This window comes from Fundulus heteroclitus, chromosome 23 (assembly GCF_011125445.2).
Source record: "Fundulus heteroclitus isolate FHET01 chromosome 23, MU-UCD_Fhet_4.1, whole genome shotgun sequence".
NCBI classification, from domain to species: domain Eukaryota; kingdom Metazoa; phylum Chordata; class Actinopteri; order Cyprinodontiformes; family Fundulidae; genus Fundulus; species Fundulus heteroclitus.
The window spans coordinates 23277434-23305051 of record NC_046383.1 but is presented as its reverse complement, the minus strand read 5'-3'; the positions used below and the strand labels follow the sequence as shown (position 1 = coordinate 23305051).

The window sequence follows — 27618 nt, the reverse complement described above, 5'->3', positions numbered from 1 at the left end:
ATCTGGAGTATTATGGTTCGCTTTGCTGAGCACTGCAAAAAGGGCTCTCAAAGTAAGTAAAATTTTCTTGGAATTTGTGTATTTATCTATGATTTGAGCAGCTAAATAAAACTATTTGCCAATGGAATAAGCAATTTTTGCACTTAAAATAAGAACAATTCAAGTGCAGGATATCTATTTATGTTATTTTAGGGGTAAAAATACTCATTCCATTGGCGAATAGTCTTATTTAGCTGCTCAAATGAAGGAAAAATATACTAATTTCAAGAAAATTTGACTTACTTTGAGTTCCCTTTTTGCAGTGAGGCGAGTCAAGTGGTGATTCAAACCATGCAGATTGGAAAAAAAACACTTATTTAGATTGATCATTGTGTCAATTAATTTTGGCGCCTTACAAAAAAATGAAGAGGAATTTACCTGCACATCTTTTAATTTAAATAAGCATTGGAATCTGGAGAAGAGCTTGCAAATCCACTTCTCACAGATTCCTTTAGCAACCATTAAGACTTATTTTCTTCTTAAAAGAACCCTCAGAAAACAAACAAAAGCAAGCAAATATTTCTTTTACCATTTTTAGAGTGTGTTCCTAATCATCGGGGGGTTTTCTATGGAAATCTAAATGCAAACAACTTTGCTTCATCTCAACTGGATTAACGGAATTAAAAGACAACAGCAAAATCAAAATAAAGACAAAACAATCAAACAAACAGCAGCTTTTTTTCAGCTTAAAGAACAAATACAAAAAAAAACTAAAAGAGAAGAAAAAGGAAGGAAGATGACAATTAGAGCATGCAAATGTAAGGCAGATTAAAGCGTTAAAAGGAGGAAGCACATGCCTTTTAGGTGACGTCTACCTTCAGAAAGCGTCTCTGAAAGCTGCTGGACTGCTCTCCAGCGAGAAAGCTGTGGTCATATCGAGGGAAAACCATCTAGGATGCAACAGAGGCGCAGTTGACAGAAAGGAAACGGGAAAGACGGAGAAAAGAGAGAGAGAGAGAGAGAGAGAGAGAAAATAAAGATAAATGAGTGGAGAAAAATTGGAAATCTGTGTTAAACTGGGAGTCCGGGGCTAAAGGAGCAGGCCGCTGCAAGAGAAGACAGAGGTCCAAACGTTCAGCAAGCTACAGAAGTGAGAAGGAGCCGGAAAGAGGAGCGTTGTGCTCCTCTCTCTGCAGAGATGGTGACAGACGTGCAGCAGCCAGAGAGAGGTGGCCGCTGGGAGGATTATGGACCATTCCAGCCGGGGTAACAAACCTTGACAGCGATCTGATTACTTTGCAGAGGTGCTGCGTATGTGCTGTAGTTAGGAGGACCCTGAGGAGAGAAGTCCCACAGTGAACAAAACCTCACAAGCCCAGCGCTGAGAAACCTCCACCAGAAGCATTGACCTGCAGAGGCGTCCGTACCCCATGAACTTTTTCCCCTTTTGGTGTGTAAAAACAACTAAACTCAATGTGTCTTAGTAAGGTTCTATGGAATGGACATGACGCTGCATCCTTTTTTTTTAAAAAAGATTTTTGCAATAAGGAATCAGAAAAGGAAGTCATGCATATGTATTCAGCCCTCCTGAGTCAAACATTCAGCGCGATTATGGTTACAAGTCTTCTCAGGTATTCCTCTATGGCTTTCCACATTAAGAGATTGAATTTAAAGCCATTTTTTCTTTGGTGAAAATAAAATTTTCATGGTCTGGCAGATGATTCTCAAAAGTAATTAGGTGTGAATCTGGACCAAGCCATTGCAGCGCATGGATATGCTCTGGCTGTGTGTTTAGGGTCACCATCCATCCTCCTCCCACCGGCTCAAGTCTTTTAAAGCCTCACAAAGGTTTTCTAGCAGGATTGCCCTGCATGTAACGCTGCCTGTCGTCTAATCAGCTCCGACCCGCTTCCCTGTTCCTGCTGAACCAATAAAGTGCCTCCACAGCATGATGCTGCCATTTGATCTCTTTGTTTTGTTAATTTATAGCATAAAATCCCAATAAAACACACCAAATGTGCTGTTAGGAATCCGGCACAATGTGGAAAAGCTATTTCTATAAGGCACCGTGTGAGGATTTTATCATGGTGAAACCGTATAAGCTGGCTAACCGCGACCATTACCCTTTTAAAGTCTACGCCTCAGTCATCCAACGATATATTTCCCAGCGCACGTGGTACTCGTGCTCTGTGCGACGGCTCCCCGTCCGTCCCAACCCAAATAGAAGTGGTTTTGGCTCTTTCCCGTCAACAGACGGTCGTTGTGTTGATTGCCCGTCAAGCTGAAAGGAGCAGAGTTCGCCCGCCTCCTCACAGCTTCGAGCCTCCCCGGTTGAGCTCCCGCAAAAACACGCGGCCCAGCGGCGCGGGGAAGGATGGGGAGACGTGATGAGGAGGTCTTGGAGAGGGAGCAACAGCGGGGAGTGAGGAGCGGGAGGAGGAAGGGAGGCCTGCTGCTAACAGGCTGCCACACTGCAAAAAGTGAACTAAAAGTGAGTCAAATTTTCTTGAAATTTGTGTATTTTTCCTTGTTTTGAGCAGGTAAATAAGATTATTTGCCAATGGAATGAGTATTTTGATGCCTAACATAAGATAATTAGATAAACTGCACTTCAAATAAGATGGTGGAGATCAATTGTTCCTATTTTAAGTGCAAGAATCTTATTCCATTGGCAAATAGTCTTATTTACCTGCTCAAAACAAGGAAAAATACATTAATCTCAAGAAAATTTTACTCACTTTTAGTTCCCTTTTTGCAGTGCACAAGCGCTGGACTGCAGAGGTTTTTCCAAAACACCCCTCCTCCTCCTCCTCCTCCTCTTCATATACTCCTCTTTTTCCTCACTGCCACATTCAGCCATTCACACCGCTCCCACCGTGAAGACCACATATGCAACTTTAAACGTCTCATAGCAGAGGAGGCCGTTTCACGCCGGGCGTTGCCTTTAGCTCATTGCCATCAGACAAACCAAGAAAAACAGCCCCCCCCCCTCCCCCCCCATAGGTTGAATTTTTAATGCTACTTTAGGGGAGGGAAAGGGAGGATTTGGCTGCGGTTCCTTACAACTTGATAAACCCAAAGGTGCAGCGACAGTGTCCTCTATATATAAACTGGAGGATACGGATAAAAAAGGCGACTCGCTTCCTTTTGACAGAGGCTTTCTGGGGGGAAAAGATGCAAAACCGCACATCCGCTTGCGTCGTGATGGTTCTGTGACAGCTGATTTCGTTTTAATACCCCTCTCATCCTGTGTTTGTGACCAGAGTCCGCCTAATGATACCCCCCGCCCCCCTGAGCGTGATGGATCGACTGGAAGTCACCGGCTGACAGAGATCCATGGCCGCTTCCTGTTTTTTTTCGCGTGTATTCTTTTTATCCTGCAGGGTTCAGAGGTGAAGCGGAGCGCGCCGTCTAGAGAGGGCAAAGCGATAACTGAGCTCACGCTGGAACAACACTGCAAACCTCTGCGGCGCAGTTGCTGAGGTGTCAGGGTGAATCCGTGAAACTCCACGGCCGAGGAATCCCTCACAGGGTTTTTTTTTTTGTTTTGAGCCGAGCGCGCGTTTCCAAGCCATATCCTGAGGTTTTGGGGAGCTGCAGACTTATTCCAAAGGCATCAAAGCAGGAGAAGCCTCAGCCAAGCGCAATATTTACCATTTGGAAAACCTACCGACAGGGAATGCCAAAAAAATATTTCGAGCTATTGCCTTCAGAACCAAATACGCATCGGTAGGAAAATGTAATGGCCCATTGCCTTGATAGGAATCAGGAATTCCTGCAATGTCTCAGGATCGCACCATAAATATCTTTCCACTGGGCAGGCCTGTCGAATTTGCACTGGATTTCAGCCATAAAAAAACAACCACCCAGTGTCCTTCCTGTACCCCCGCTCTGTGAGCGCCACTAAATCTTCTTAACCCCTTAACCTTCTTCACATTTTGGTCATGTTGCACAAACTCCAACGGCTTTTGTTGGAGTTTTCCGAGATGAACAAACACAGAGCCGTGAATAACTGCGAAGAGGAAGGAAAATAATGCGTGCTATCCACAGAAGAGTGAGGTTTTTAAGGTGACAAAAAGTGAAAAAGGTCAAAGGGGACCGTTTATCGAGGCGCTGCAGATGCCAGTGAAAACATCGGCAGACGTGAGGTAATCACTCTCCTTTTGCGTCAGCTTGAAGTTGTGTTTGCTTCATAATCTGACTCTCTGTCACGATTGCAAAAGGTTCAGACGTAACAAAGAGAAAGAGGTTTATATTTCTTCACGTCCTAATAAGATTGACGAGCTCTTTAAATCATCTGAGTGCACCAGGGAGTCATCAGATTCAGGATAGCGTTCCTAAATCAGTGTGTTCTGAGTGGTTTTAATGGTCAGATTAACCAGATTTATGTAGATCTTCATCTGATGCAAAGACGAGATGTGACACATTGGACTGGTTTTCTTGGATACACAAATTATTTCCAGTAAGCAGTAAAGTCAAAAACTACTTACACCCTAGGTCTCTGATATTAAATATGCCTGGTATCTCTCAAAGCGTAATTCAAGTAAGTAAAAATAGTATCCCATAAAAAACGATTGATTAAAAACAGCTATACCCTTCTCGTTAATCAGTGGTAAAGTCTTAATTAGCATTAGCCAATAAAGACGTTTTTAAACACTTGTTAGATTTGCTGAACAGCCATTAAGCAATTTTTAACTATTTATCTTTGGTGATGAGCTCCGAGTCTTAGAGATTGAAATGCCTCCTTGCCATCACCCTAATCTTTAGCTCCATAAAACAGATTCTCCATCTGGTTCGTGTTAGGACTCTGTCGGGATCATTTATCGATGTTAATTTTCCTTCCAGTCAGAATAAACATTGCTGGGACTTTAAAAGATCAACAAGCAGGAATTTTTATTGTCAGAGTGTGACAATAATGAGATTTTGCTGAGACACTGGCTCAGATTTCACACACACACAAAGGTTTTTAAAAACCTTTTTTTAGGATTACTTTAAATCTACATCTGCCAGAGGTATGAATATAGTAGCAGTTCTGGGTTTTGAGAACTTGAAGCATTTTGCTGTAATTTACATTATCATGCATTAATATGTGTGAGTCGTCCCCTAAATTCATACCCAACACCTGATGGAGCAGATCTTCCTTGGCGTGTGCTTTAACATGCATAACTGGCTGCTGTAAAGGCAGGTCGCTTCCTGCAATCGCGTTACTAGTATCAGCGGTTTGCCATGTGGAGAGTAAATAAGAACATGTTATTATCTATGAAGTTAAAGGGATGGATTTACGGAGGACTCTACGTTGGGTTAGCGACCAGAGGTTCGGTTTCTAAAGCAAAAGAGAAACAGCTTCATTGGGCGTGATGAACTGCTAAGTTTCTCCTAGACATGTAGTCATGGCTTTTTACATCTTCACACAGTAGGAGCACTGAGAGGAAACCTTTCTTGCATGAAATAGGGGACCTGACCTCCCTTTTTTTTTCCCAGAGCATAAACATACATATAGGATTAGGGGGTATGTGACCCTCCTCAAAGATCCCTCAATTTATAGCATTGCATTGTAAAGTAAAACAGTCTTATTTTCCAACCGTGCAGGATTAAACTACAAATAATGACACTTTTTTCCCATAGATACTGGCGTAATACGACTTGAAAAGAAAACACCACCAGCCTCCACCAGATGCCAGATGCAGAAAGAGTTTTTTTTTTTTTTTTTTTCTGTAATGTTAAAAAGTCACTTTATTTGAGACTGGATGGCCACTTTGGCACTCGGCCCCAACCATTGAGTTATGATGGGAAGGTTTAAACGTTGCCATCGTTCCCTCATAGAAGCATTTCTGGGTTGCCAGATTTAGGCAGTTTTGTGCGTCCCAGGATTGAGCCGCACAGGATAAACACAATTGTTCTCTGATTTACCGGACAAATTTGAGGCGCTGGTGAAGTTTAGGTGGACAGAAGCGGTCGTGATAACAGTTTTCTTTCTTTCCATCTTCATCCAAGTGCAGATTGATGAAAAAGTTTGTCAAGTTTTAATCAGAGGCTAACCTCCAAAGAGGGAAAATGTCTGCTCCCTTAGCTGTGATTTCCTGCTTGTGAGGGCCTGCTACTCTGTCAGCTTTCTGTTTGACTCTCAAGTCAGGTCACCTTTCTAAATGATCGACATCAGCTGTGGAGGTGGGCTGGTATTTTTAAATTGTTACAACTGGAAACGGGTCTCATTTTTCTCTGATCGGCTTTCTTTGTTGCATTTTAAAAAAAAACAACCTTTGCCTACGTAGAATGGTTGTGTTTTATGTCTAAATTGATATCTTATCTACCTTTGGATGTCAAACATTACCCTTTCATCCTTGTTTAAAACTCAAGACAAAGAAGACAATCCAAATATTCTTCCATTCACATGTTTGATTGCAGGAAATATCCCATAAAGGCTATTTTTAGTCAGTGTATAGTCTGGGTTTTATGTTTGTGTTTGCTGATTAATGGACAGGGACAACCTTCCAAGCTGTTTGCAACCGTAAGTCATCCTCTCCACCCAGGGTGCTTAAATAGGGGTTGAGTTGCCTTCTGCTCTATAGGATTTCCATGTCTTGCCTTTAAAAACTTATTTAAAACAGCTTTTCAGTGTAAACCTCTGTATCGAGCAAAATATAAGGACGACCTCTACATAAAATCATATGGCGAGAGCTAGAAACACGCAGTGCCTTGCAAAGGTGTTAAACGCCCTTGGACCTTTTTAAATGTTGTCCAACAGCCACAAACCTCTGTGCATTTTAGTTATTTTATGTGACAGACCAGAACAAAAGTATTGCATGAAAAAAATCTGAAGATTGGTTTGCATATGTATTCAGCCCATACTCTTAAATGAAAATAAATACCTTCTGATTAATTTAATCTCAGTATAGGCAGTCATTCTGGGAAATCTTCAGATGTTTACAATAGTGGACGATGAAGACCAAGGAGCACAGATCAGGTTAAAAAAGACTATTCCACATAAACTAACAGGCCGGGCAAGGAGAGTATTATTTCGGAAAAAGCAGCCAAGGAGTTCACAGGAACTGTAGAAGAGCTACAGAAATGTACTTGCTACTGAGAGTAGGTGGGAAAATTGATGGAATTAAACACACGATAGCTATTAAATGCTACTGGAGTTTAACCTTCCAGCAGGACAGTGGTTCAGGTAAGGAAGCGGTCTCAAACTTTAGCATCCTGCAGATTTCAAATGTGTCTCTGCCTCAACACACCTGACTCCAACATCAGCTGAGCAGAGCTCTGTAGACCTTGACTGCTTGTTAGTGAGGTAGTTTAGCCATTTGATTTAGTAGGTGTGTATGGACACATTTAAAAGTGGCAGGACACCAGGCCTCGAGGATTTGAGTTTGAGACCAGTGGGTTAAAGCATATTCCTGTTAGCATGTCCTAGTCAAAGTCCAGACCTAAAGCGAACTAATAATCTGTGGCACAAATTGAAAATGAATTAATTGAAAATTGATGTTTACAGAGCTATTACAGGAAGAAGAAAGGGCAAATGTTTCAGTTTCTAGACGTGCGAAGCGTGGAAAAAAAAAAATACCCCAAAATATTTGTGGCTTTCACTGCTGCGAAATGTGGTTTTATAATGTACTGAGTTTTTCCCTCCGCTTGATAACTGTGCACTACTTTGTGTTTCTTCGTCACATAAAATCCCAATAAAATACGGCGTAGTGTTTGGCTGTAACAAGACAAAATGTGGAAAACTTCCAGGTGTGTGAAGGTTTTTAAAAGGCACTGCCATCAGTTAAGGATAGTGCGTTGGATTTTATTTTACCGTCATATTAACACTTATTTTGTTGATTTGATCATTACTTTTGGATATGATTCATCACTGCATGCAGTATAATGACTAACATATGGAATTACATGAAATGCCAAGTCCTTCTTTTACACTGGAAACTTAAGTATTGAAATGTTTAACTGTGTTAAAGGGGACATATCATGCTTTTAAATTCTTCCTTTTCACATTGAAATCATACAGTTGTGGTTTATATAAAGTAACCGAAGCAACGCTTTGGTCTGAATACATCTGTATTTACCCGCACGTTCCCCATTTTTTTTATCTCTGTTCTGAGGATGCGCCTGAGAGCGACCCGTTTTGGCGCTGTCTCTTTAAATCTAAAGGAGGCGCTTCACACCCCTTCCCCCTTCCAGAACGCAGAGCGTCCCACTCTACCCCGTTCAGCCATTTTTGGAGTAAGCTGCAGGACGGTGTAATGAACTACCAAGAATTTTGACTTGTAGCTTCGGCGTCCTTTAGCTTGGACTACAAAATTGCAGCAAAAGCTGAAAATGTCGGATCAGGTTAGCCGGAAGTCCATATTTCCCAGCTCCGCATCAAATACTGTGACATTGTTGTTCAAAAATACGTAATAGCGAATAGAGGAAACTGAACGGCTAGAAAAATGTGACCCAAACTGAATATAAAGATATCTACTCAGCACCTGGAAAGACTACCGTCACATTTTCAACACACCAACATGTATTCAAGGGCTAAAAAAGTGGATTTTGCAAACATTCTCTTTAAAATGTGAATAATAAAAAAAAAACTACTCCTTTGCAACAACTGTACTGAAACAACAGCATCTAAACAGAGCAAACTTTTTTCAAAACTGTTACTTAATCTCTTAAAGATGATAAGAAAACATGACTTACCCTTGGCCCAATGTCTCCTTGGTCACCCTGAGATAAAAACAGGAAAATAACAATTGTCAGTAGTTCTCAGAATTGTAAATGTACAAATGGCTAATAATTCACGAGCTACTGTGGGGCTGCTATGACAGACGAGCTTACAAAAATAGTGTTTATAGGAAGGAAGCAACTCAAGGGTCATCGGGCCAAACCACAATGGGACGTAAACATTTACTGGAGAAGTCATTTGATAAGCCGCAGATCGACTCATCGGACAGGATGAGATCGGGGTAGTAAAAGTGGGTGTGCGCAGGGCGAGGATTGTTTTTTTGATGGGGACCTAAAGGTCACGCTCTCATTACTGACATTATGATTACACAAAGGAAGGCCTGTTTTCCTTTTTTAAACTCCACGTCATCTATCTGTCGCGGAGAATGCACGGGAGTCCTGCCCTGAGAAATGCCGTTCACCGCAGCTGCGGCGGGCCTCCGCTTCTCTGCGGATCTGTCGCTTGGGGGGGCGGACAGCAAAGACTCGTGTGCACAGAGTTCACCACGAGTGCGGGCATCGCTGAGCCGTCACTGCCAGCAGTTTCCAACGTCTTCAGCTGGAAGGAGGTTCACAGAGCGGGAAAAAACATCTGGCTGTCGCTGAACTTCACGGAAGGCCTGCTAACCTGCTCAGCGCAGCGCATGTTGTCGTTTGCTCATTTAGTTAGCTTAAAAACCTGAAGGTCTAAAGCAGGGGTGTCAAACTCATTTTGGTTGAGGGGCCGCATACAGCTTAATCTGATCTCAAGAGGGCCACACGAGTAAACTCATTGCAAGATTAAATAGAACTAATAAAAGTGGACTTGTTGTTGATTTTTATATTAAATGAATTTCACTGTTACACAATATATTATGAATAACCTCAGCGATTTTAAGAAAAGTATGTGCAATTTCAACAATACTTTTACTCAAACATTTACTTGTGCATTATGCATAAGAACTGATCACAGTGATTATACAATGTTGAAAAAACATTTATACACATTTTTTGGAACTTAGAAACACTGTCCTACATGACAAAATGCATCAGACAGATAAAAATTAAGAAATGATTTAAAATCAATTTTCCACATCTGAAGCTCAGTGCTACCATCTGCTGATTAAAACACAGCGCCCCTCGTGGACAATATAGCAACTGCATATTTTCAATTAAACGATGTACATGTTTTTTTCAATAATTGTTTTATCATTCTCTTCCTTTTATCTCCTCTTTCTTTCATCTTTTCTTTTTTCTTCTTGTTCTTCCTTTCCTCTCCTACTTTCCCATTGTAGTGTCCATATCATTTGAGATATTCCCCGCATGAATCATAATAAAACTATTCACATTCATAAATCAAGCGGAGCACTATGAGAAAAGCCGTACTGCTCCACTTGTGAAAGTCAAATCTGATGAGCTCTTTTTGGCATTAAGACAACAATTCTTATTGCCACATTGCCAGACAGGACAATGAAAAAAAGAAGAAAAAAAAGAAGATTTTTTAAAATGTTTTTTTGAATAATGATAATGCATTTAGCCACCGGGCCGGACTAAATTGCGGGCCGTATGTTTGACACCCCTGGTCTAGAGCAATCATGAGGTTATGCGCTATCTCTGGGGCTCAGTATGAGCAAACTAATGTAAGAAAGTGCCCTCCGAACGGGCCGGCGACAGGTCGAGCAGAGCTGGAGCTCTGGTTGAAGCATACCTTCTCTCCCTTGGGTCCGGGCAGGCCCTGCAGGAGGGATAGGAGAGATAATCAGAGACAGTTGGTGGAAATAAATCAGTGATCTTATGAGGAACACACACCGTAGCGCAATGCATCTTCTGTGTGGCTTAAGCAGCGAGTATTCAATCAAACAATGAGGCAACACCACTTAATAATGAGTGACATGGAGACCTCTTAATCCCTCTGCTGAAGGTTATTCAGCATTTAAAAGCAAAAACATAAAATCTGTAAAGGATTCGTGTAGAAAAAAGTCCTGGAAGATGAAACTGAAAACCAAAGATGTTCCCTTTTGTTCCACCGTCAGCCTTTCTGTCAGATGGGAACTTTGAAGATGTTTTAGTGTTGGGGGTTCGTGGGAGTTTTTTGTGTTCGGGTCTGTGGGTTTTGTTGTGTCTTTGGGGTTGGATGTCCAAAACACTAACAGAAAAAACACGGAGCTTCAGTTTTCCAAAGCCGTATATCATGTACCGATACACAGTCCCGCTTTGTGTTGGACATTTTTGACATGGGATTTATAAACGGTGGGCAAACAGATGAGATTAGTTTGCTGGTCGCCTGTCTGTCCCCGACTGCACCGCTGTGTGAAAGAGGCACAAGGACGCCACATGTGGTGGCACCACAAACAGGGAAAGGAGACGTGGAAACTAGTCAGCTTCTACAGCACCTACAAAAGTAACCATAATCCTTGAACCTTTTTATATTTGATCACGTTACAACTCTGCATTTCATTGGGATCCTATGGCCCCTTTTACTCTGATATACCTAAATATAATCTAGTGCAACCAATTGCCATCAGAAGTCCCTGCATTACTTAACGTGTGTAATTTAACCTCACTGTAACTCCAGCTGTTCTGTAAATGTCTCAGAGGGTTATTACAGTAGATTAATGAACCATAAAAAGACCAAGAAACAAGCAGACAGGTCATGAATAAAGTTGCGGAGAGGCTTAAAGCCGGTTTCATCCCAAACTTTGGCCCTGTCACAGAGCACTTTTCAATCCCTCATCTGAAAATAAGAGAATGGCACAACTACAAACCTACCAAGACACGGACATCCGCCTAAAAAGAGAAGCTGTCCGTGACAACTCTGGAGGAGCTTTACAGACCTGTTGCTCAGGTATGAAGACCTGTCGATGGGACAGAAATGAATCCTGCACTCCACGAATCTGTTGTTTATGAAAGGGTGACAAAGAGAACGTCTCGGCATGTCCCGACTGCAAACACGCGTAATACGAAGGCTTTTGTCCTTTATGCAAAAACAAAGCTAACACCACACGTCACCCTAAATACACCATCCGCATGGCGAAGCACGATGGTGGCGGCAGCATCATTCCTGGTTTAACTGGATCAAAGTCAAGAACTGAATACAACTGTGACTCTGGGGGGGGGGCAAGACGTAAAAGAGGATGTTCACAGACACAGTCAGACATGTTGTCAGACAAACTTAAGAAATCCTCCAGCATTTTGTGTTGTTTGATCACATAAAACCCCCAACATTGAAGTTTGTGGTCTGTGAAAAAAATGTGAAAAGGTTCAAGAGATATGAGGCTATTAAGGCAATCTGTTGACGTCTAAGTGCCAACCTTGGCCAGCTCGTTCCTCTTATTGCTCATTTTATTTTATTACTTTCCCTTCCAAGCTCCTAATGTCCGTTGTTTGACTAACCCTGTCTTGTCCTCAACACTGTGTCCCCTCTGGCTGCTTTATCGAGTCCCATGACTAAAATCTTCCATCCACCCCTAAGACCGGGCTCTAAATTTTACCCAAGTCTTCCTTTTTCTCGGAGCCAAATATTTGCTTTGGACAGGAGCTCCTATTGTGTTACGCAGCCCAACTTTGACAAAGTGGGCACAGTGGCGAGGCGGCCAGCCGCTATTTTCTACCGCAGCGCCTCGACACTTTTAGGCAGTCGAAAAAAAGCAGACGAAAGATGTGGTGTAAAGCGATCTGAAATGAAAATGTTACACGTGAAAAACGATGCTGCCCTGCTGATATTATACGAGCGTTAATTCGACAGATAAAGACCTCAGTTTGAGGGTCGTCTTACTGGAGCTTTCTGCGAACGCATAAATCATATTGCAGCCAAACGTCCTTTTCTTGTTTGAACCTCTTGCTCGGGGAGTTAAGAAGCGACCCCGGCCAGGAGGTCTACACCGCTCCCGCTGTGCTTTTTACGGCAGAGCGTCGGTGATGGAGGAGAGTCCTGCTAAACGACAGGCTGCGCTTTTAAGTGTGTTTTAACGGGAAACAGGGGTTTAACGACGCTTGGAGAGGAACCATTTAAAAACGTCTCCAGTGCAGATATCAGGGGACGATCCGCTCCAGTTGAGTGTAAAGAAAAGATAATTTCTTTAGATTCTTTTTTTGTTCTAAATATAATCTCAATGTTATGTAAAACAAAGTTGAATAACGAATGATAAATAAGTTAAAAGCGACGGCGGAGGTGGGCCAAACGGGGAGCGGAGGGCAGGGTAATGACTTTTTAAAAGAGCCACTGTTTGAGGCTGTAAACACCATTCTGCCTCCTTCTTTCCCACCGGAGTGTGACCCATTTGCTCGCCGTTGCCCGTTTACACCTGGGTGTGTCTGGGAGTGCTCAGGGTCTCAGGGAAAGGTTGATGAATGGGAGGGCAGAGGGGATTTCTGGATTAACTCCACCGTGACTCCCCCCGTGACTGCGAGCTCTGGGACGACTTAGGACGTGAAATGAGGATGAAAATAGCTTCCATGTTTTCTTCTTGAGCAGGAACAGTAAAAAAACGACAGATGTGCTACAGAAAACCCACCTGTCTCGCAGGCAAGGTACCCATCTGGATCCCCGGTTAACACAATCTATATGTAGCAACTTCTTCATCTTAACTGATTGGTGATTAAAGCGGCGAACAGATGTGTGAGTACCTGGCTTCCTTTGGGTCCCGGTAAGCCCTAAAACGAGAGAAATAAGAATTTTACAATAAAATGTAACGCCTTAAACTACATTGTAGAAATCTATCTGTTAAAGTACTTACTGGTTTGCCGTCCAAGCCAAGTGGACCCTGCAAGAGGGCAGAAGAGAGAGTAATGAACAAAAGCAGAATGAAACACTGCAGGAGCCGCTGGAACCGTTGGCAACATCACGGGGATATCTTCTGTTTCATTTTTTATTTATTTTTTTATAAAGAACATTGACATATAATAAACCTTTTTTGACTGAATTACTGAACGGCTGCTCTGGTAAGATCTGAAGCTCTTCTCTTAGCTAGAACGTTTTCTTTATTAATCATGTTGTTGCATAAATATAATGGATAAGAGAAAAATAAATAAAAGGCTCATGCTGGATGCTGTGAGACCGATAAAAACATTTCAAATATAGTTAATTTCCTGGTTAGTACAGATCAGTTCATGTTACATATAATAATAATAATAATAATAATAATAATAATAATAATAATAATAATAATAATAATAATAATAATAATAATAATAATAATGTGTCCATTTTGGTACTAATGGCGATCAATGGAAAAAAAAGATCAATATCTTCAATATAAACATTATGCTTAAATTACACTGAACTTAAAATATGGCAAACAAAATCCCTTGTTGCAATTTATGCATGCAATAAAATAAATTATTGGTGAATGAAGTCTAAAATCAATAAGGAGGCAGATGTAGTTAGCAATAGCTACTTTATGGCTAATGTCAAAGCGGCGCATCAGGGACGGGCCTCCGTGTCCTTAAAAACAGCAGCGCACCAACTTCAGGTTGCTTAAATGCGAGCCTCCAGAATTGACAAAGACTCCTAGATAGGTGTTGAAATGTTTTTGGAAAGAACTGAAGGAAAGTCTGGTTGCCTCCGATTTAAGCCCGTTTGCTGTTGCGATGACCCGGATAACTGAGAATTTGCACAGGCATCTATGGCTAATAAGTAGCCAATAAAGAAAAACATTGCTATCATCTATAACACTAGTCTACTAAGACAAAGTTTTCATGCCTCAAGCTTTAATAAGAGCACATAAGATTGATACGAATCTTTTCATCCAGCTCTCTTGAAGGAAAGTAAGGAATAAATCTTCCGTTCTAATGAGCAGCTTCAAAGACATCTAATGAGTCCTTTGCGGATGAAGGATGCCATTATTGCACCGAAAAGACACTATTTGCTTTAAATCCGCAGACCAGACAGGCCCTCTTAAAAATATTCTAAAGCCAGCTGTTGCCGATTAGTGTTTCATAATGTTTGAGTCTTCTCCCCTTGCCATGAGACAATGTAAATTATTTTTTGTCTCAGGAGAAACAGTTGACATCATTTGTAAATACGACAAAGAGAGAACAGTAAAACGAGGATGCGTAAACAAAAGACGGAGACTGGAAGGAGGATGAGAGAAGGAAAAATGAAAACAAAATCCATTTCCGTTCATGTATCCTGCCCCACTTTGTGCGCGCACGCGTGTGCGTAAGCACCGCTTTTGGTAGTTTCGAGATCAAAACCGATAGGTTGTTGGACTTTTGCGCTAATCCTCCATCTGCTGTGTGGGTTTGCGGCGATGAGATAACCTAAATGGGGGTTTAGCGAGACCGTCCTGAGGCTCACTGAAGTGCTGAAGCAGCAGTTGGCTTTGTGCACTTTGTTTACCTCAATAAAAAGAATAAAGTCATTGAACCTCCTCCTTCTCCTCAAAGCAACCCTCAGTTCAAACATGGAGACCTTCAGATCCTCACTTAAACATGCAGGAACACTTGGCTCTGGAATCAAACTTTCCAAAAAAAAACCACTTAAATGTGATGTATGTGGTAAAGGCTAATGTTGACTTCCTCCTTAACGACCGCTCTCCATGTTAAGCTAACAGTTTTTACAGGGTCCCCTGAGTAGAGGGTTGCTGCGGCCCTTCACCGTCCCGGTGGCTTCGCAGACTAAAAGCTGTCATTAACACTCGGCCCGTCTGGCCTTTGGACGGCTTTCGCTGCTTCGCCTCTTCTGGGGGCCATCTGGCCAAAACCTCACCAATTGTCATCACCGCTGCCTTTGATGGATGGGGCGGCAGACGCTAAAAGATGGAGGCTTAGATGCAAAACGTTCACGCATATGCTGGATGTTGTGGCTTTGCACTCTTAAAAAAAAAAAAAAAAAACACCATACATTTGTAACAACGTTCCATTGGCTGTTATGGTTGAAAGGGAGCAAAGCGGTAAGGAAGAGATGTTTTTTTTTTTTTTTTACTTGTACCACTCTACACTGCATCCAGACCATGACAAGTCGTAGTTTTGTCACTCTATTAAAAGGGTTTACCACGTCATGAACGTGAGAAATCCGACGTGCCTACAAACGTCCCACAGAGTTTTTTTCCCCCGGCTATCGGGGTCCAGATCTTTGGATGCGTGCCTCAGTGGTGCACGTGCGTCCGCGCGTCTGCGGCACCATCCCCGCATCTGGTTAGCGTTTAGCGCGCCGCGGCTCCTTTCGAGTGTCGTCAGGTTGAGTGGACGAGATGAGCGATGTGAGGTCAGTCTGCAGCCGGTCAAAAAGAGGCCGTTTTACGGCCGCTAACAAGTGACACGGCGGGCCTGTGAACACTTGCAGCGTGCGCCTTTGAAGATGTGCGTGAAAGTTTTTACTCGCCATTATACAACCCAATATGTGCGCCTGGCTCCTGACCTCCGCTGTAAAGATGGAGACTTTCTTCTGCGCTCACAATTTCAGGGGCAATAGCTCAGCTACTCTTTTATGAAAAAAAAAAAAAAGGCAAAGCATTTGGAGAGCAAAACGCTACTTGGGAGAGGAAAGCAATATAAAATGTCTTGCAAAAGTGTTATTAATGGTCCTTGAACTTTTGACTCTAATCCACTTTGAGTTTTTTTTTTACCAAGAACCAACATGATGTAGTGCATAGTTCTGCAGTGAATGGAGAATAATACATGGGTTTCAACATTTCTACAGATAAAAACACGAAAAGTGTGGCATGTGTCTGCATTCAGCTCCTGTGGGTCAGCATTTTGTAGAAACACGTCCTGTTGCGGTTACAGCTGCAAGTCTTTTTGGTGCATGTTTCTGCCAATTTTGGAAAATCTTACATGCTCCTCTTTTTAAAACTGGTCAACATCAGTCAAACCGAACGGGGATCATCTGTAAACATTGATTTTCGACTCTCAACTGGATTCAGGTCCGAGCTTTGACTAGGACCTTGTCAAAGTTCAGAGGACTTTCTAAAACATGGACTGGCTTAAATCTGAACCTTTCTATTGTGGATGTGACCCTGTATTCATCCTCCCATCAACTCTGACCAGCTTCCCTGTTCCTGCTGTAGAAAAGCATCTCCACAGCATGATGCTGCCACCACTTTATTTCACAATGGGGATTGCATTTAAAGGCAAAATAAAAGTTAATTCTTGGTCTATTTAGACTGGAGCAAGACTAAGTAGGTGACACCTGGTCAAACAGGATTTTATTAGAGGTATGAGAATAAAGAGGTTATTATGATTATTATTATTATTATTAGGGAACATTATTTCCCTTCCACTTCACATTTATTTTGGTGTGTCTGTTACATAAAATTGATAAGAGAATACTATGAAATACAACAGGTTTTGGGGTTATAACCTGAGAGAATGCAAAAAAAAAAAGGACCATGAAAACTTTTGCAAGTCACTGTTTGTGAAACACAGAAGCTTTTGATGACGGAAAAGTCACATAATATCCATATTACTTTTTTTCTATAGCCTCAACATACCTACAAGGCAGACAGACAGTCTGTGCATAAAAAAGCTGGAATTCAAATAAAATCAGGCTGAACAAACAGGAAAAAAAACAAAGAAAAAAATACGGGGGGGGGGGGTGCGGTTAGGTTTTGTCCGTCGGAATCAGGAGCTGCTGGTAAAAACTTCTTCATCTCTCGAGCCACAAAAACGATCTGAGTGCCAAATACAGGATGGAAGAAACGAACAACGGGAGGATGAAGCGGGGAGGAAAAGAAAAATAGAAGTGAGAGACGATAACCACCCAAACCTCAGCTACCAAAAAGAAAAACAATGATTTGGTTTTGTGCATCTTTGGTGGCATTGTCTGCCAGCATCTTGTTCTACAGCAACCCAAACCAGAAGAAAATCAGACATTCATACAGGAGACGCCTCCAGAACCTGGCCTGCTGGGGGTCGCATGCATGCATTTCTCTCTCTGTGTGTGAACGTGCGGGCTGATGGACGCAGGTATGCATCTGTTAATCGCAGAGAATAAGGGTGAGGGGTGTCTCCGCTGCTTTTATTGTGCTGTTTGTGGTGCAGACTGGTGATTATCCAGTGGGGCGTAATTGTTGAGGATGCAGCATGAGAAGCGCGGCGTCTGCACATCAGCGCAGACGTCTCGGCGGGAAACACACATGGTAACGCGTCGTGCACATCAGCACTCAGCTCAGTTTGGGTCATAAAACTGAAGCTGATAAGGCGGAGGAGGAGAGGATCCCTTCCTTTCTCTCCGTAGGTGTTTTTCCACTCCAGCCCCTCTGTGAGCATCCATCCATCCATCCTTTCGTTTGCTGCTGTTGTGGGAATCACTTCCACAATTTGTGAAGCATTACTCAAAGAGAAACAAAACTAAAAAAATAAAAAAAACACACAGAGGCTGGAGGAGAACCAAATGGAAGAAGAAAGCATACCAGAGGGCTGTGTGTTCGGGACAGAAAATTACTGACATGTTGTTGGGTGACCGTCTGGCTTTAATCTGCGCGCCGCAGCCTGGAAGCGGGAACAATGGAGGCCTTGGCCGGTTTCTGCCGAGAGAAGTCGGCTGTCTATCTCAGACTGGCACCCTCGCATAAACACCCCTTGTAGCTGGGCAGGCCGACCTCTCCGCACACGAACGAGAGTCAGACGCCGTGTGGGGGTGTGTGTTTACCCCTCCACGCCACTCTGTCAGTGTGCCTTACTTTGATTATTTGACAGCGGGAAGTCTCTTTTCAGAAAGTCTCCTTGGCTGTGATTTATGAGAGGAAGGAGAGACACGGGTTGCTCCAGGAGAGAAAACAGACCTCAGCGCACACACACACACACACACACACATACATTTGTTGCAGGGTTATGCCTGAGATGCTCACAAACCACACTTCATTAACGCTGTTTATCGAATCGTTGATGATTCAACGCCAGCGTCCGCTGCCTGCATTAGTCTGATGAACTCAGCATGTGTGTTTCAGCCGAATGAAGGATGTGCTCTCCTATGCAGTGGCGGTTCAAGACCAGATTTACCAGGGGGGGGGGGGGATGGCAAGGTGGGCCCAGTGTTTTATCATAAGGGCACACAACAAAATAATTAAACGATAAAACTGGGCAATATTTAATAGTTTAATAATATTAAGTGAGCCACTGGTGGCTCTGGAACTGCGGGTTTCAGATCTAGAAGATGAAAACTGTGAATCCCAGCTCAACACGGCTGAAGCTAAACGTGAAACATCTTAATTTTAAATCCTAATTTTAGAGTGAAACTGTAAAGGTAAAAAAAAAATTATCAGAGTTATCAATCAGTTATGGTTTCTTCGCTAGTGCATATAATCGTAAGAAGTGAATTTAATGTTATGTCATTAGTACAGGGGCCATGGCGGGGCCAGAACCATTTCTACAGGGGCACTGGCCCCTGTTGGCCCCCGTCTAGAACCGCCCCTGCTCCTATGTGTGAGCAAGCATGCTAACGGATGTACGCGCAGCTTCGTCGACAGCTGTAAAGCGGCGAAAGAGTTTTATCCTGATAGATTTAGAACCCCGCTGTTTGTCCAAATGCTATTCAGACATTTTTGAGGTGCAGGTAGCTGCTTGTTACGGAGGAGACAGAGAAACTGGAGATAAGTTCAGGACTCTAATCAAACAAATGGCAGAGTTCTATGTTTAAGAGTTAAAAGAAAAATGATGCGCAACATTTTTAAAATGGTCACTTTGTTCATTCTGGCTGTAACGCAGCAGCACAGAGCTGACCGTGTCTTCATCTGCAATTCCTAATTCTGCAAAGCGATGTGTTTGAACAGCTTAGCGCTTATTAGGAGCAGGGTGTGCGTCAAGAGGACGCAGTTTGGCATCGTTTCGCCCCAAACAGTAAATCTCTCCCTGAGTACAGAGTCTGGGCGGCAGCCTAAGCTGCTGTAAAACCTGCATATACGGTTTAAACCAGATGTTTCATACAGGAGAAGCGTAGTCCGATTTCATGTCAGACGGGGGGGAGAATGGTTGGTGTGTCTTTTCGAGGTTGCACGTAAACAGCTGGTGTCAACTGTGTGTTAGGGCAATTGGGCCTTTGTGGCTGTGATTGTTACCCAACATGAGCGAGAGGTCATGCTCCTCTCTAAGTGGTTTTTTAACATCACTTTAAGGCGCATTTCAAATTTAAAGCCTGGAACTAGATTTCCTGTGTTTCCAGGGGCACAAATAAAACGAGAACCGATGTTTCTTTTGCAGCGATAACACTTTATAACTTGTATAGAGTCGCTCCAAACCTTATGGACAGTTGCAACTTCAACACACTTTAGATTAATCTCTTCAAGACAAACCTCCACGTTTACTCGGGCTCTGGTCGAGAGCGTAGACTTGTAATTACGTGGTCACAGCTGATGGTGTTTATTTCAGCTCACTGCTATGATCCTTTAATAATTAAAGCCCAGAAGAGCAGCGACCACGCAAACATGCAGCAGCTGCAGCCGCTTCAGTGCCACCCTCGTTGGACACAAAATCGGTCAGTGAGACCCAGCCCTGGGGAGTTGAGCTTGTCTTCATTCTTATCTGGGAAGACAGACGCTTTAAAATGTATAAACATGAACAGTGAGTGTAGATACCTGCTCAGATTTTCTAGATCTTTAAATCAAGAGTAGGTTGCATGATGTAATACCGATCTCGCTGTTTGCAGGTAGATGCATAGAGATTTAGTTTTCTTAGTTTTTTCTCTCTCTGTTGACATATCATGAAAAATAAACACTTTTTTTTCTTGGTTAGAACAAAACTAGCAAGTTTGATGTTTCTTTGGCTTCGGCATAATCACACCTTTGGTATAGAATGGTGGCAGAAAAAATCACTTAATCTGATATATGATTTTAGGTGGTTTTCTTCTTCAGAGTTTTATATTTACATTTTACAGAATGTTTTGTTTATAAAAGATTTAGGCTTTAAAACAGAGAGTGTTATTTCAGTATTATTATAGCTATTAGTAGGGATGTAAATCGTCGGCTTTATAATGATACGATGTTCTTTTTGTTTGGAAGATGATACGATATTTGGAGATATAACAAGTCTGTTCCGATTTCCGATCGATATATATCTAATATCTAACACTATTATTTACATTGACATTAACTCACAAAATACAAACAAATATGATTTGACCATTTTATTTCTAAGCAGGCAAAAACAACATCCTTCTAATTTTAAAATAGTAATAATAATAGATCATCTGTTCACTTTAGAGTCATGCCTTGTGAATTTCAAAATAAAGGTGCATCTTAAAAATGACGATCTGGATCGATATTTTCATTTTGCATGGGTGTAACTGGATCGTTAATCATTTAACTGATATATCGATGCGGATCTCTGTATTGTTACACCCCTGGCTATACGTTATCCAGAAGGTATAGCTAAAATATACACCAAAGGGTCAGTTCATGTAGCTGAAACACGAGTTAATGTGCGTATTTTTTCACTCTTGGCTACATAGGTTTGAAAATTGCATAACTCTGAAAGTAATAACATGCATGATGAAAGTCAATAAGGTGTTACAGGAATGCAACACGTCCATTAAATTAAAAAAAAGATTTCACTGGAACAAATCTCTGGCACAGCAACGTTTAAGCAAAATTCCTGATCGGTTTGTGCTGATCTGTAAATGACCTCTTCATGTAAGCCGTGAATGTGAGTAAAACGACGTGCAAACATAACAAAACACCTCTGGCCTGCGTTACACTGATCTACAGTGACTATAGGCGGCTGGATGCACCGATGAAAATGATGGCTTTCAAGCTGCATTGATGGAAACTTCCTCAAAATAAAATAAAACGCTGTCCACGTCAACTGTCGGGAAGATTAATCTACAATGATAAACACCGAGCAGTCTGTCACCTTTTACAAGGGATCAAACAAACCTCTCCCAGTTGCCTCGTGATTTCGTCTACATGCAAATGCACCGTAAAGCGATTGATGGCAAACTGTGCCCTAAATTGGGACGTTTTATCCAGATTAATCATCTTGCAGTCATTATATAACAAGCGTTTCCAAAGAAGACAGTGGCACAGATAAACAGTCCCAAGCAAAAAGGGAAAACAAATGTGCACACACATTTATTTGTGCGCTCGGTCCACCTGTGTGCGATTAGCAGAGAGCGTTTCCCGTCAGCAGAGCTGCGCTGCTGCCAGACGGACCGCATGGGGAATCTGGCCCCAGGACCAGCCCCCAGAAAGCTCCCGGTAGGAGACAAACAAAAGGCAGCGGGCCACCAGAACCAACTGGACGCCGGGGGAAGCACGGCAACAGGTGACTGCCGCCGGGTCCCCCGTGATAACCTAAACACTGTGAGGCAGCGAGCAGCAGGCCCAGCGCTGCTGCACCCTGTGGGGAGGACATGGATGAGATTTTGATGATGGGCAAACCACAAACCATCAACAGACGATGGACTAGACGCTACGCTTTATCTGAACTCCCCCACTAGAGGCCACTGCCTCTCTGAATAAAGACAGGACAGGCTTTATTTTTCAGTGCCTTACCTCCCTTTGGATCACTATGATGGATGCAGACTGACAGGTCGATGTCTTCACACCGTTGCTTCTTCATGTGTCTATAGAAACTGTTTTTCATTTTCAGCTGTCCTGAGCCGTCTGAATCCGCTTACGTTTGAGCGTGAATGTCTTTTTTTTAATGTACGTTTTTTAAATGGGGCAGGATACACATCATGGACGGTTAATAGTTTGTAAAATTTGCATTATTAGGAGAAAAAGGGGGGAAAAATAGGAAATTTATAGAAGTTAAAGGGGGAAAAAAAAGGAAGGACATTAAAAAAGACAACCGAGCAGAGACTGGATTGAAGAGTGACAGGATTAGAGAAATAAAATTTCTAATTACCGGGTATCCATCCCGTCCAGCCTTGCCCTGGTGAGGTTAGACATCAAAGCATGAAGCAATGAGACACATTTGAGCAAAAATCAGAAGCTGCACACAACATGCTGCATTTACATCAACTCATCATGTCAGCAGGGGAGTTTTTACACTGAAAGGAGGGAAGCAGTTAAATGTTCGTTTTTTTTTACCGTCTCATACAAGCATTTGAAATGAATGACGGTGTTTGGATTGCAAATTAACATGAAATGATTAGGGAGGTGAAAACTATGAGGAACTGCTTTTAACGACCGTTTTGTGGTCTGTCTGTTGCCTCACATAAATGTTCTTTCTCCACTGACCTTTGTCACATTTCAACCACAATGGGACAAACTCTAAAGTTCATTCTTTGGGGTTTCCAAAAAAAAAAAAAGCACAAAGTAGCACATAACAGAGAAGGTACTGTGCATTTCTAGCCATAGTTAGGTCGCTTTTTGGTCATCCGAAGAAGAAAATAATATGAAAAAAAGAAAAATAAACAGCAAACCTACCAAGGCATCAGAAAATAGGTGGTTCTGCAGGGTATTGCGCCATGCTAGCTGGTCAAAAATGCACACTACATTTTCATGGAAAGCATGAATCATTTCCTCCAAACACGAGCCACTTTGTGCTGATCAGTCACATAAAATTACAATAAAGTACATTCAAGTTTGTGGCTTTAATGTGATAAAATGTGGAAAACCTAAACAGCTGTGAATCAGTTTTCATCCTGTTGTATGTCGTTTTCTAAAACTTTAAGATTAGCTTTTATTTTTCGCTGTTTCATTGTTGTGCATCGGATGAAATTCACTCAACTCTGGGTTTAAACTCTGCACACCTTCAAATCAAACTTATGGGATCAATACTGTAAATGAATGGTCAGTAAAAACTGAATGTAAGGATGCTCTAATCAAACTAGTACTAGGATTGGAGTAACTTCAGTTTGATCTGTTCTCATGTTTCCAGCAAAAAACGTGACGTTGGGATTTTTAGGGCCAAGAGTGGCGTCTGCTTATATGATCAGAGCCACGTGGGAGCATAAAAACAAAGAACAAAAGCTAACACAACACGTCCAATGAAGAAGTGAAGGTACACTGCAAAAACGGAACTAAAAATAAGTTAAATTTTCTTGAAATTAGTGTATTTGTCCTTGATTTAAGCAGGTAAATAAGATTATCTGCCAATGGAATGAGATTTTTGCACCTAAAATAGGAACAACTCATCTCCATAGTCTTATTTAGAGGGCAGACTATCTAAATATCTTATTTTAGGGGTCAAAATACTCATTCTATTGGCAGATAATCTTATTTACCTTCTCAAATCAAGGACAAATACACTAATTTCAAGAAAATGTGACTTATTTTTAGTTCTGTTTTTGCAGTGTATGAAAGCGAGGCGAACACAGCGCCTTGCTGTTTATCTGTGCGGGCATGACTTACGACCCCTTTGCTGGTTAGAGCCACCGCCATGCACACAACCACTCACAGCCCCGCCGCCCTCCCATGCGTCTGTAGGTGGTCTCCGCGTTCGGCTTTTACTGCCGTGGGAGAGAGGAGCTCCCCTTTTGGTTTGACCTGCAGCTTGTCCAGCGGTGCGCGGGGAACAGCCGGGGGGAAGACGTGTGGCATGTTGCGTGCACGGCTGAGGTCAAAGCCTCCGAAATGAATTCAATACTACCTGGAGGAGATGAAAGCGTACTTACAGGAGGCCCTGCAACAGAGAAGAGAAACGAGGGAGAGGGGGATCAGAAAACCAGCGCTTTACACGTCGTCTGACAGATGAAGCGCAGCATGTGTTACCCAGGACACCCATCACTTCCTCCGAGGAGTGCCCACAACAAAAAAAAAACCCCGTCCACGCCATGTGGTTGCTTAGATAACGACCCTAATTAACCTCCTGAACGTGGTAGAGAAGAGGCTCATTAGAGCTGCTGCCAGCGCAGTTTGCGGCAAAGCTGTTATAATAAACAGACTTCTGCGTGAGCTGTGTTTTAGATTAGGAACATGAAGTCATGTCAAGGCTTTGTTCCCCAGGAAAGATGTGGGAGCATGAGGACGGAGGACAAGCGCTGAGCGAAAGGGTCAGGGGTTGTTCTGGAAAAGCGTGCTTCCCTTTTAGAGCACAAACTGGATGTCTCTGACATTCCTCTGGCGTGGGCTTTCACATGTGATTGAAACGCTCTGATGTTGAGCATCAGCAGCTAAAGCGTACCTTCTGTTTTTCATCGTTTGTTTAACCAAAGGGAAAAGTAATGATCCAGGAATTCCTCTTTTTCTCAGCGATCATAATTGAATATAAGAGAAGGCAGCGGCTGAGGGCTCTAATAAACCACATAAACCTCTACAAAGTAATATTACACGGAGGAAGGTATTGTTTTCCAAATGTAATTTTTTTTAAGTATCTGGACCAGATCTTTTACTCTGAAGGATGCAGGCTTATTTGATTGCTAACACAGTCACATTGTATCAAAAGATTCAGAGCTCACAAACATATTTTTTCCCCCTCCATTTCAAATTAAAGACATTTTGGTGGAAGGATCAGTGGAAGCAGCAATGTTACAAATGCAGGCTATAGAATGATAGCCTGCATAGATTAGATAGAATGATTAGAATTCTCTCCCCTTTATCCCCTCTTTCTTTTTTCTTTTTTCTTCTTCTTGTTCTTCCTTTACTCTCCTACTTTCCCATTGTAGCGTCCACATAATTTGAAATACCCCCCGCATGAATCACAAAACCAACAACAAAAAGACAACAAAAAACAAAACAAAAACAAATGCAGGCAATAAAAATGTTAACTTTTGGAGAAGTGGAAAATAAAGGATATAGAAAACTATAAATTAAGTTTTTTATATCCTTTATTTTTCACTTCTCCAAAAGTAAAAAAAGTAGAAAACTTAATTTAAACAGTACACCTAAAATTTTTTGAATATTGCGTAAAAGTGCAATATTTTCAGCCCATGATTTCAGAAAGTGAAATGGTTATTTTATAGAGGTTTGTTGCAAATATTTCAAGCTTTTGTTTCTTGTACTTTTGATGATTATGGCTTACAGGCAAAGAAAACCCAAAATTCAGTGTCTTGGAAAATTAGAATATAATTTTAGACCAATTAAAAAGGATGCTTTCAGCACAAATGTCAGACTTGTGAAAAGTATGTTGATTTCTATGCACTCAGTACGCGGTCGGGCCTTTTACACAAATTACTGCATCAATGCGCTGTAGCATAGAGGCGATCAGTAGGTGTGATGGAAGCCCAGATTCCTTTGATAGCTGCCTTCAGGTCATCTGTCCTGTTGGGTCTGGTGTCTCCCATCTTCCTCTTGACATCAGCCCAGAGATTCTCTATGAGGTCCAGGTCAGGCAGGCTTGCTGGCCAATGAAGGACAGGAAGGCCATAGTCACTGAAGCAGCTTTTGGTACCTTTGGCAGTGTGGGGAGATGCCAAGTCCTGCTGGAAAATGAAATCAGCATCTCCATGCAGCTTGTCTGGAAAGGGAAGCATGAAGTGCTCTAAAACTTCCTGGTAGACGGCTGTGTTGATTTGGATTTAAAAAACTCAGTGGAGCAACACCAGCAGAGGACATGGAGCCCCAAACCATCACTGACTGTGGAAACTTCACACTAGACTAAAGCAACGTGGATTCTGTGCCTCTCCCGTCTTCCTCCAGACTTTGGGACCTTGATTTCCACATGAAATGCAGAATTTACTTTCATGTGAAAACAGGACTTTGGACCGTTGAGCAACAGTCCAGCTCCTTTTCTCCTTACCCCAGGGAAGACGCCTCTGATGTTGTCTCTGGTTCGGGAGTGGCTTGACTATTCGTCTGTGCTTAGTGGCTCCTGATGCACCGACTCCTGCCTCAGTCCACTCCTTGTGAGGCTCCCTCAAATTCTTGGATGGGTTTCGCTTGACAATCCTCACAAGGCTGTTGTTTTCCCTGCTGCTGGTACACCTTTAGCGACCACACTTCTTCCTTCCACTTCATTTTCAGCTAATATGCCAGGAGACAGAAATCTGTGAACAACCAGCTTCTTGACTGTCCTCTGGACATCTGCCGGGTCAGCAGTCTTCCCCATGGTTGTGTCGCCTACTGACTCAGACCGACAGACCATTTAGAGCAGGGATCACCAACCTTTTTAGAAGTTGAGAGCTACTTCATTGGTTCTGTGTCATAGGAAGGGCTACCAGTACTGACCTTTGAGCTAGAAGAGTCAGAGCTCATCTTAACTTTACATAAGATAAACATGTTTTAATGCTTTTGTCATTTTAAATCTATGTAAATACAACTATGATTAAAAAGGGAGAGCATTTGAATAAAATCACATTTTAGATGCAGCTCACTGAAGGGTTGTGCTATTTTTTGAACAGGCTTGTGGGCACCACACATGCCCCCTGGTCAAGAGGCTCAGGAAACCTTTGCTGGTGTTTTGAGTTAATTAGCTGATTAGGGTGTGATGCCATGAGTCAATTCTGAAAGCCATAATCATTAAAATTACAAGAACTAAAGGCTTGGAATATTTCACTCTATGTGTAATGATTTTAAAAACATAAACATATGAAATAGGAGTTTCACTTTCTGAGATGACTGGCAAGAAATATTGCATTTTTTATATTGCAAAAATATTAATATTTTTAAGAAACCATGACCATCAAGACCGGAGTGTCTTGCAAAAGTATTCACACCTCTTGAACTTCTCAGAATTTCGCCAACATGAAACTTCACTGTGTTTAATTTCGATTTCACGCATTAGACGACACAAAGAAGCACATATCTGAGAAATAAAAAGACAAAAACATTTTAATGAATGCAAAACTGAAAGGTGAGGTACCCTCAGTGCTTTGATCTTTTGGGGTAACAAGTTTTCCTGCAGTCCTGTTGGCATCTAGACCCGTCTTCCCATCAACCAGTGATCACCCGAGCTAAGGTTCTCTGCAGCTCATCCACAGTTAGCACAGACCTCTAGGATGCTTCTCTGATTATAGCGCTCTCTTTGCCCAGCCTTTTAGTTTGCTCTTCATTTTCAAATGATTGATTAAACCGAGCTGGGGATACTGTTTTTGTAACCTGACACTTCATAGCTTTATCCCTGACCTGTGTGGTGTGTTCACTGGCTTTCATGATGCTGATTGTTCACTAATATTAAACTTTGCACGGGATTTTATTT

General features: G+C 42.2%; 1 protein-coding gene across 10 annotated transcripts in view; it reads right to left on the bottom strand.

The window, feature by feature from the left end:
- si:dkeyp-44a8.4 (collagen alpha-1(XXIII) chain) overlaps positions 1–27618 on the bottom strand; it is a 190461-nt gene that overhangs the window by 21921 nt on the left and 140922 nt on the right. For 7 of the 10 annotated variants that reach the window (XM_021310294.2, XM_021310331.2, XM_021310460.2 and 4 more), the window contains exons 4-10: positions 24158–24165; positions 22444–22470; positions 13398–13424; positions 13288–13314; positions 10370–10396; positions 8659–8685; positions 855–929 (exon numbers count right to left, since the gene is read on the bottom strand). In XM_021310294.2, the coding sequence (XP_021165969.2) occupies positions 855–929; positions 8659–8685; positions 10370–10396; positions 13288–13314; positions 13398–13424; positions 22444–22470; positions 24158–24165 (218 nt within the window). Of the gene's footprint in view, positions 1–854; positions 930–1254; positions 1315–8658; positions 8686–10369; positions 10397–13287; positions 13315–13397; positions 13425–22443; positions 22471–24157; positions 24166–27618 lie in introns of all 10 variants that reach the window. The other 3 variants (XM_036127478.1, XM_036127482.1, XM_036127481.1) reach the window with 3 other exon arrangements.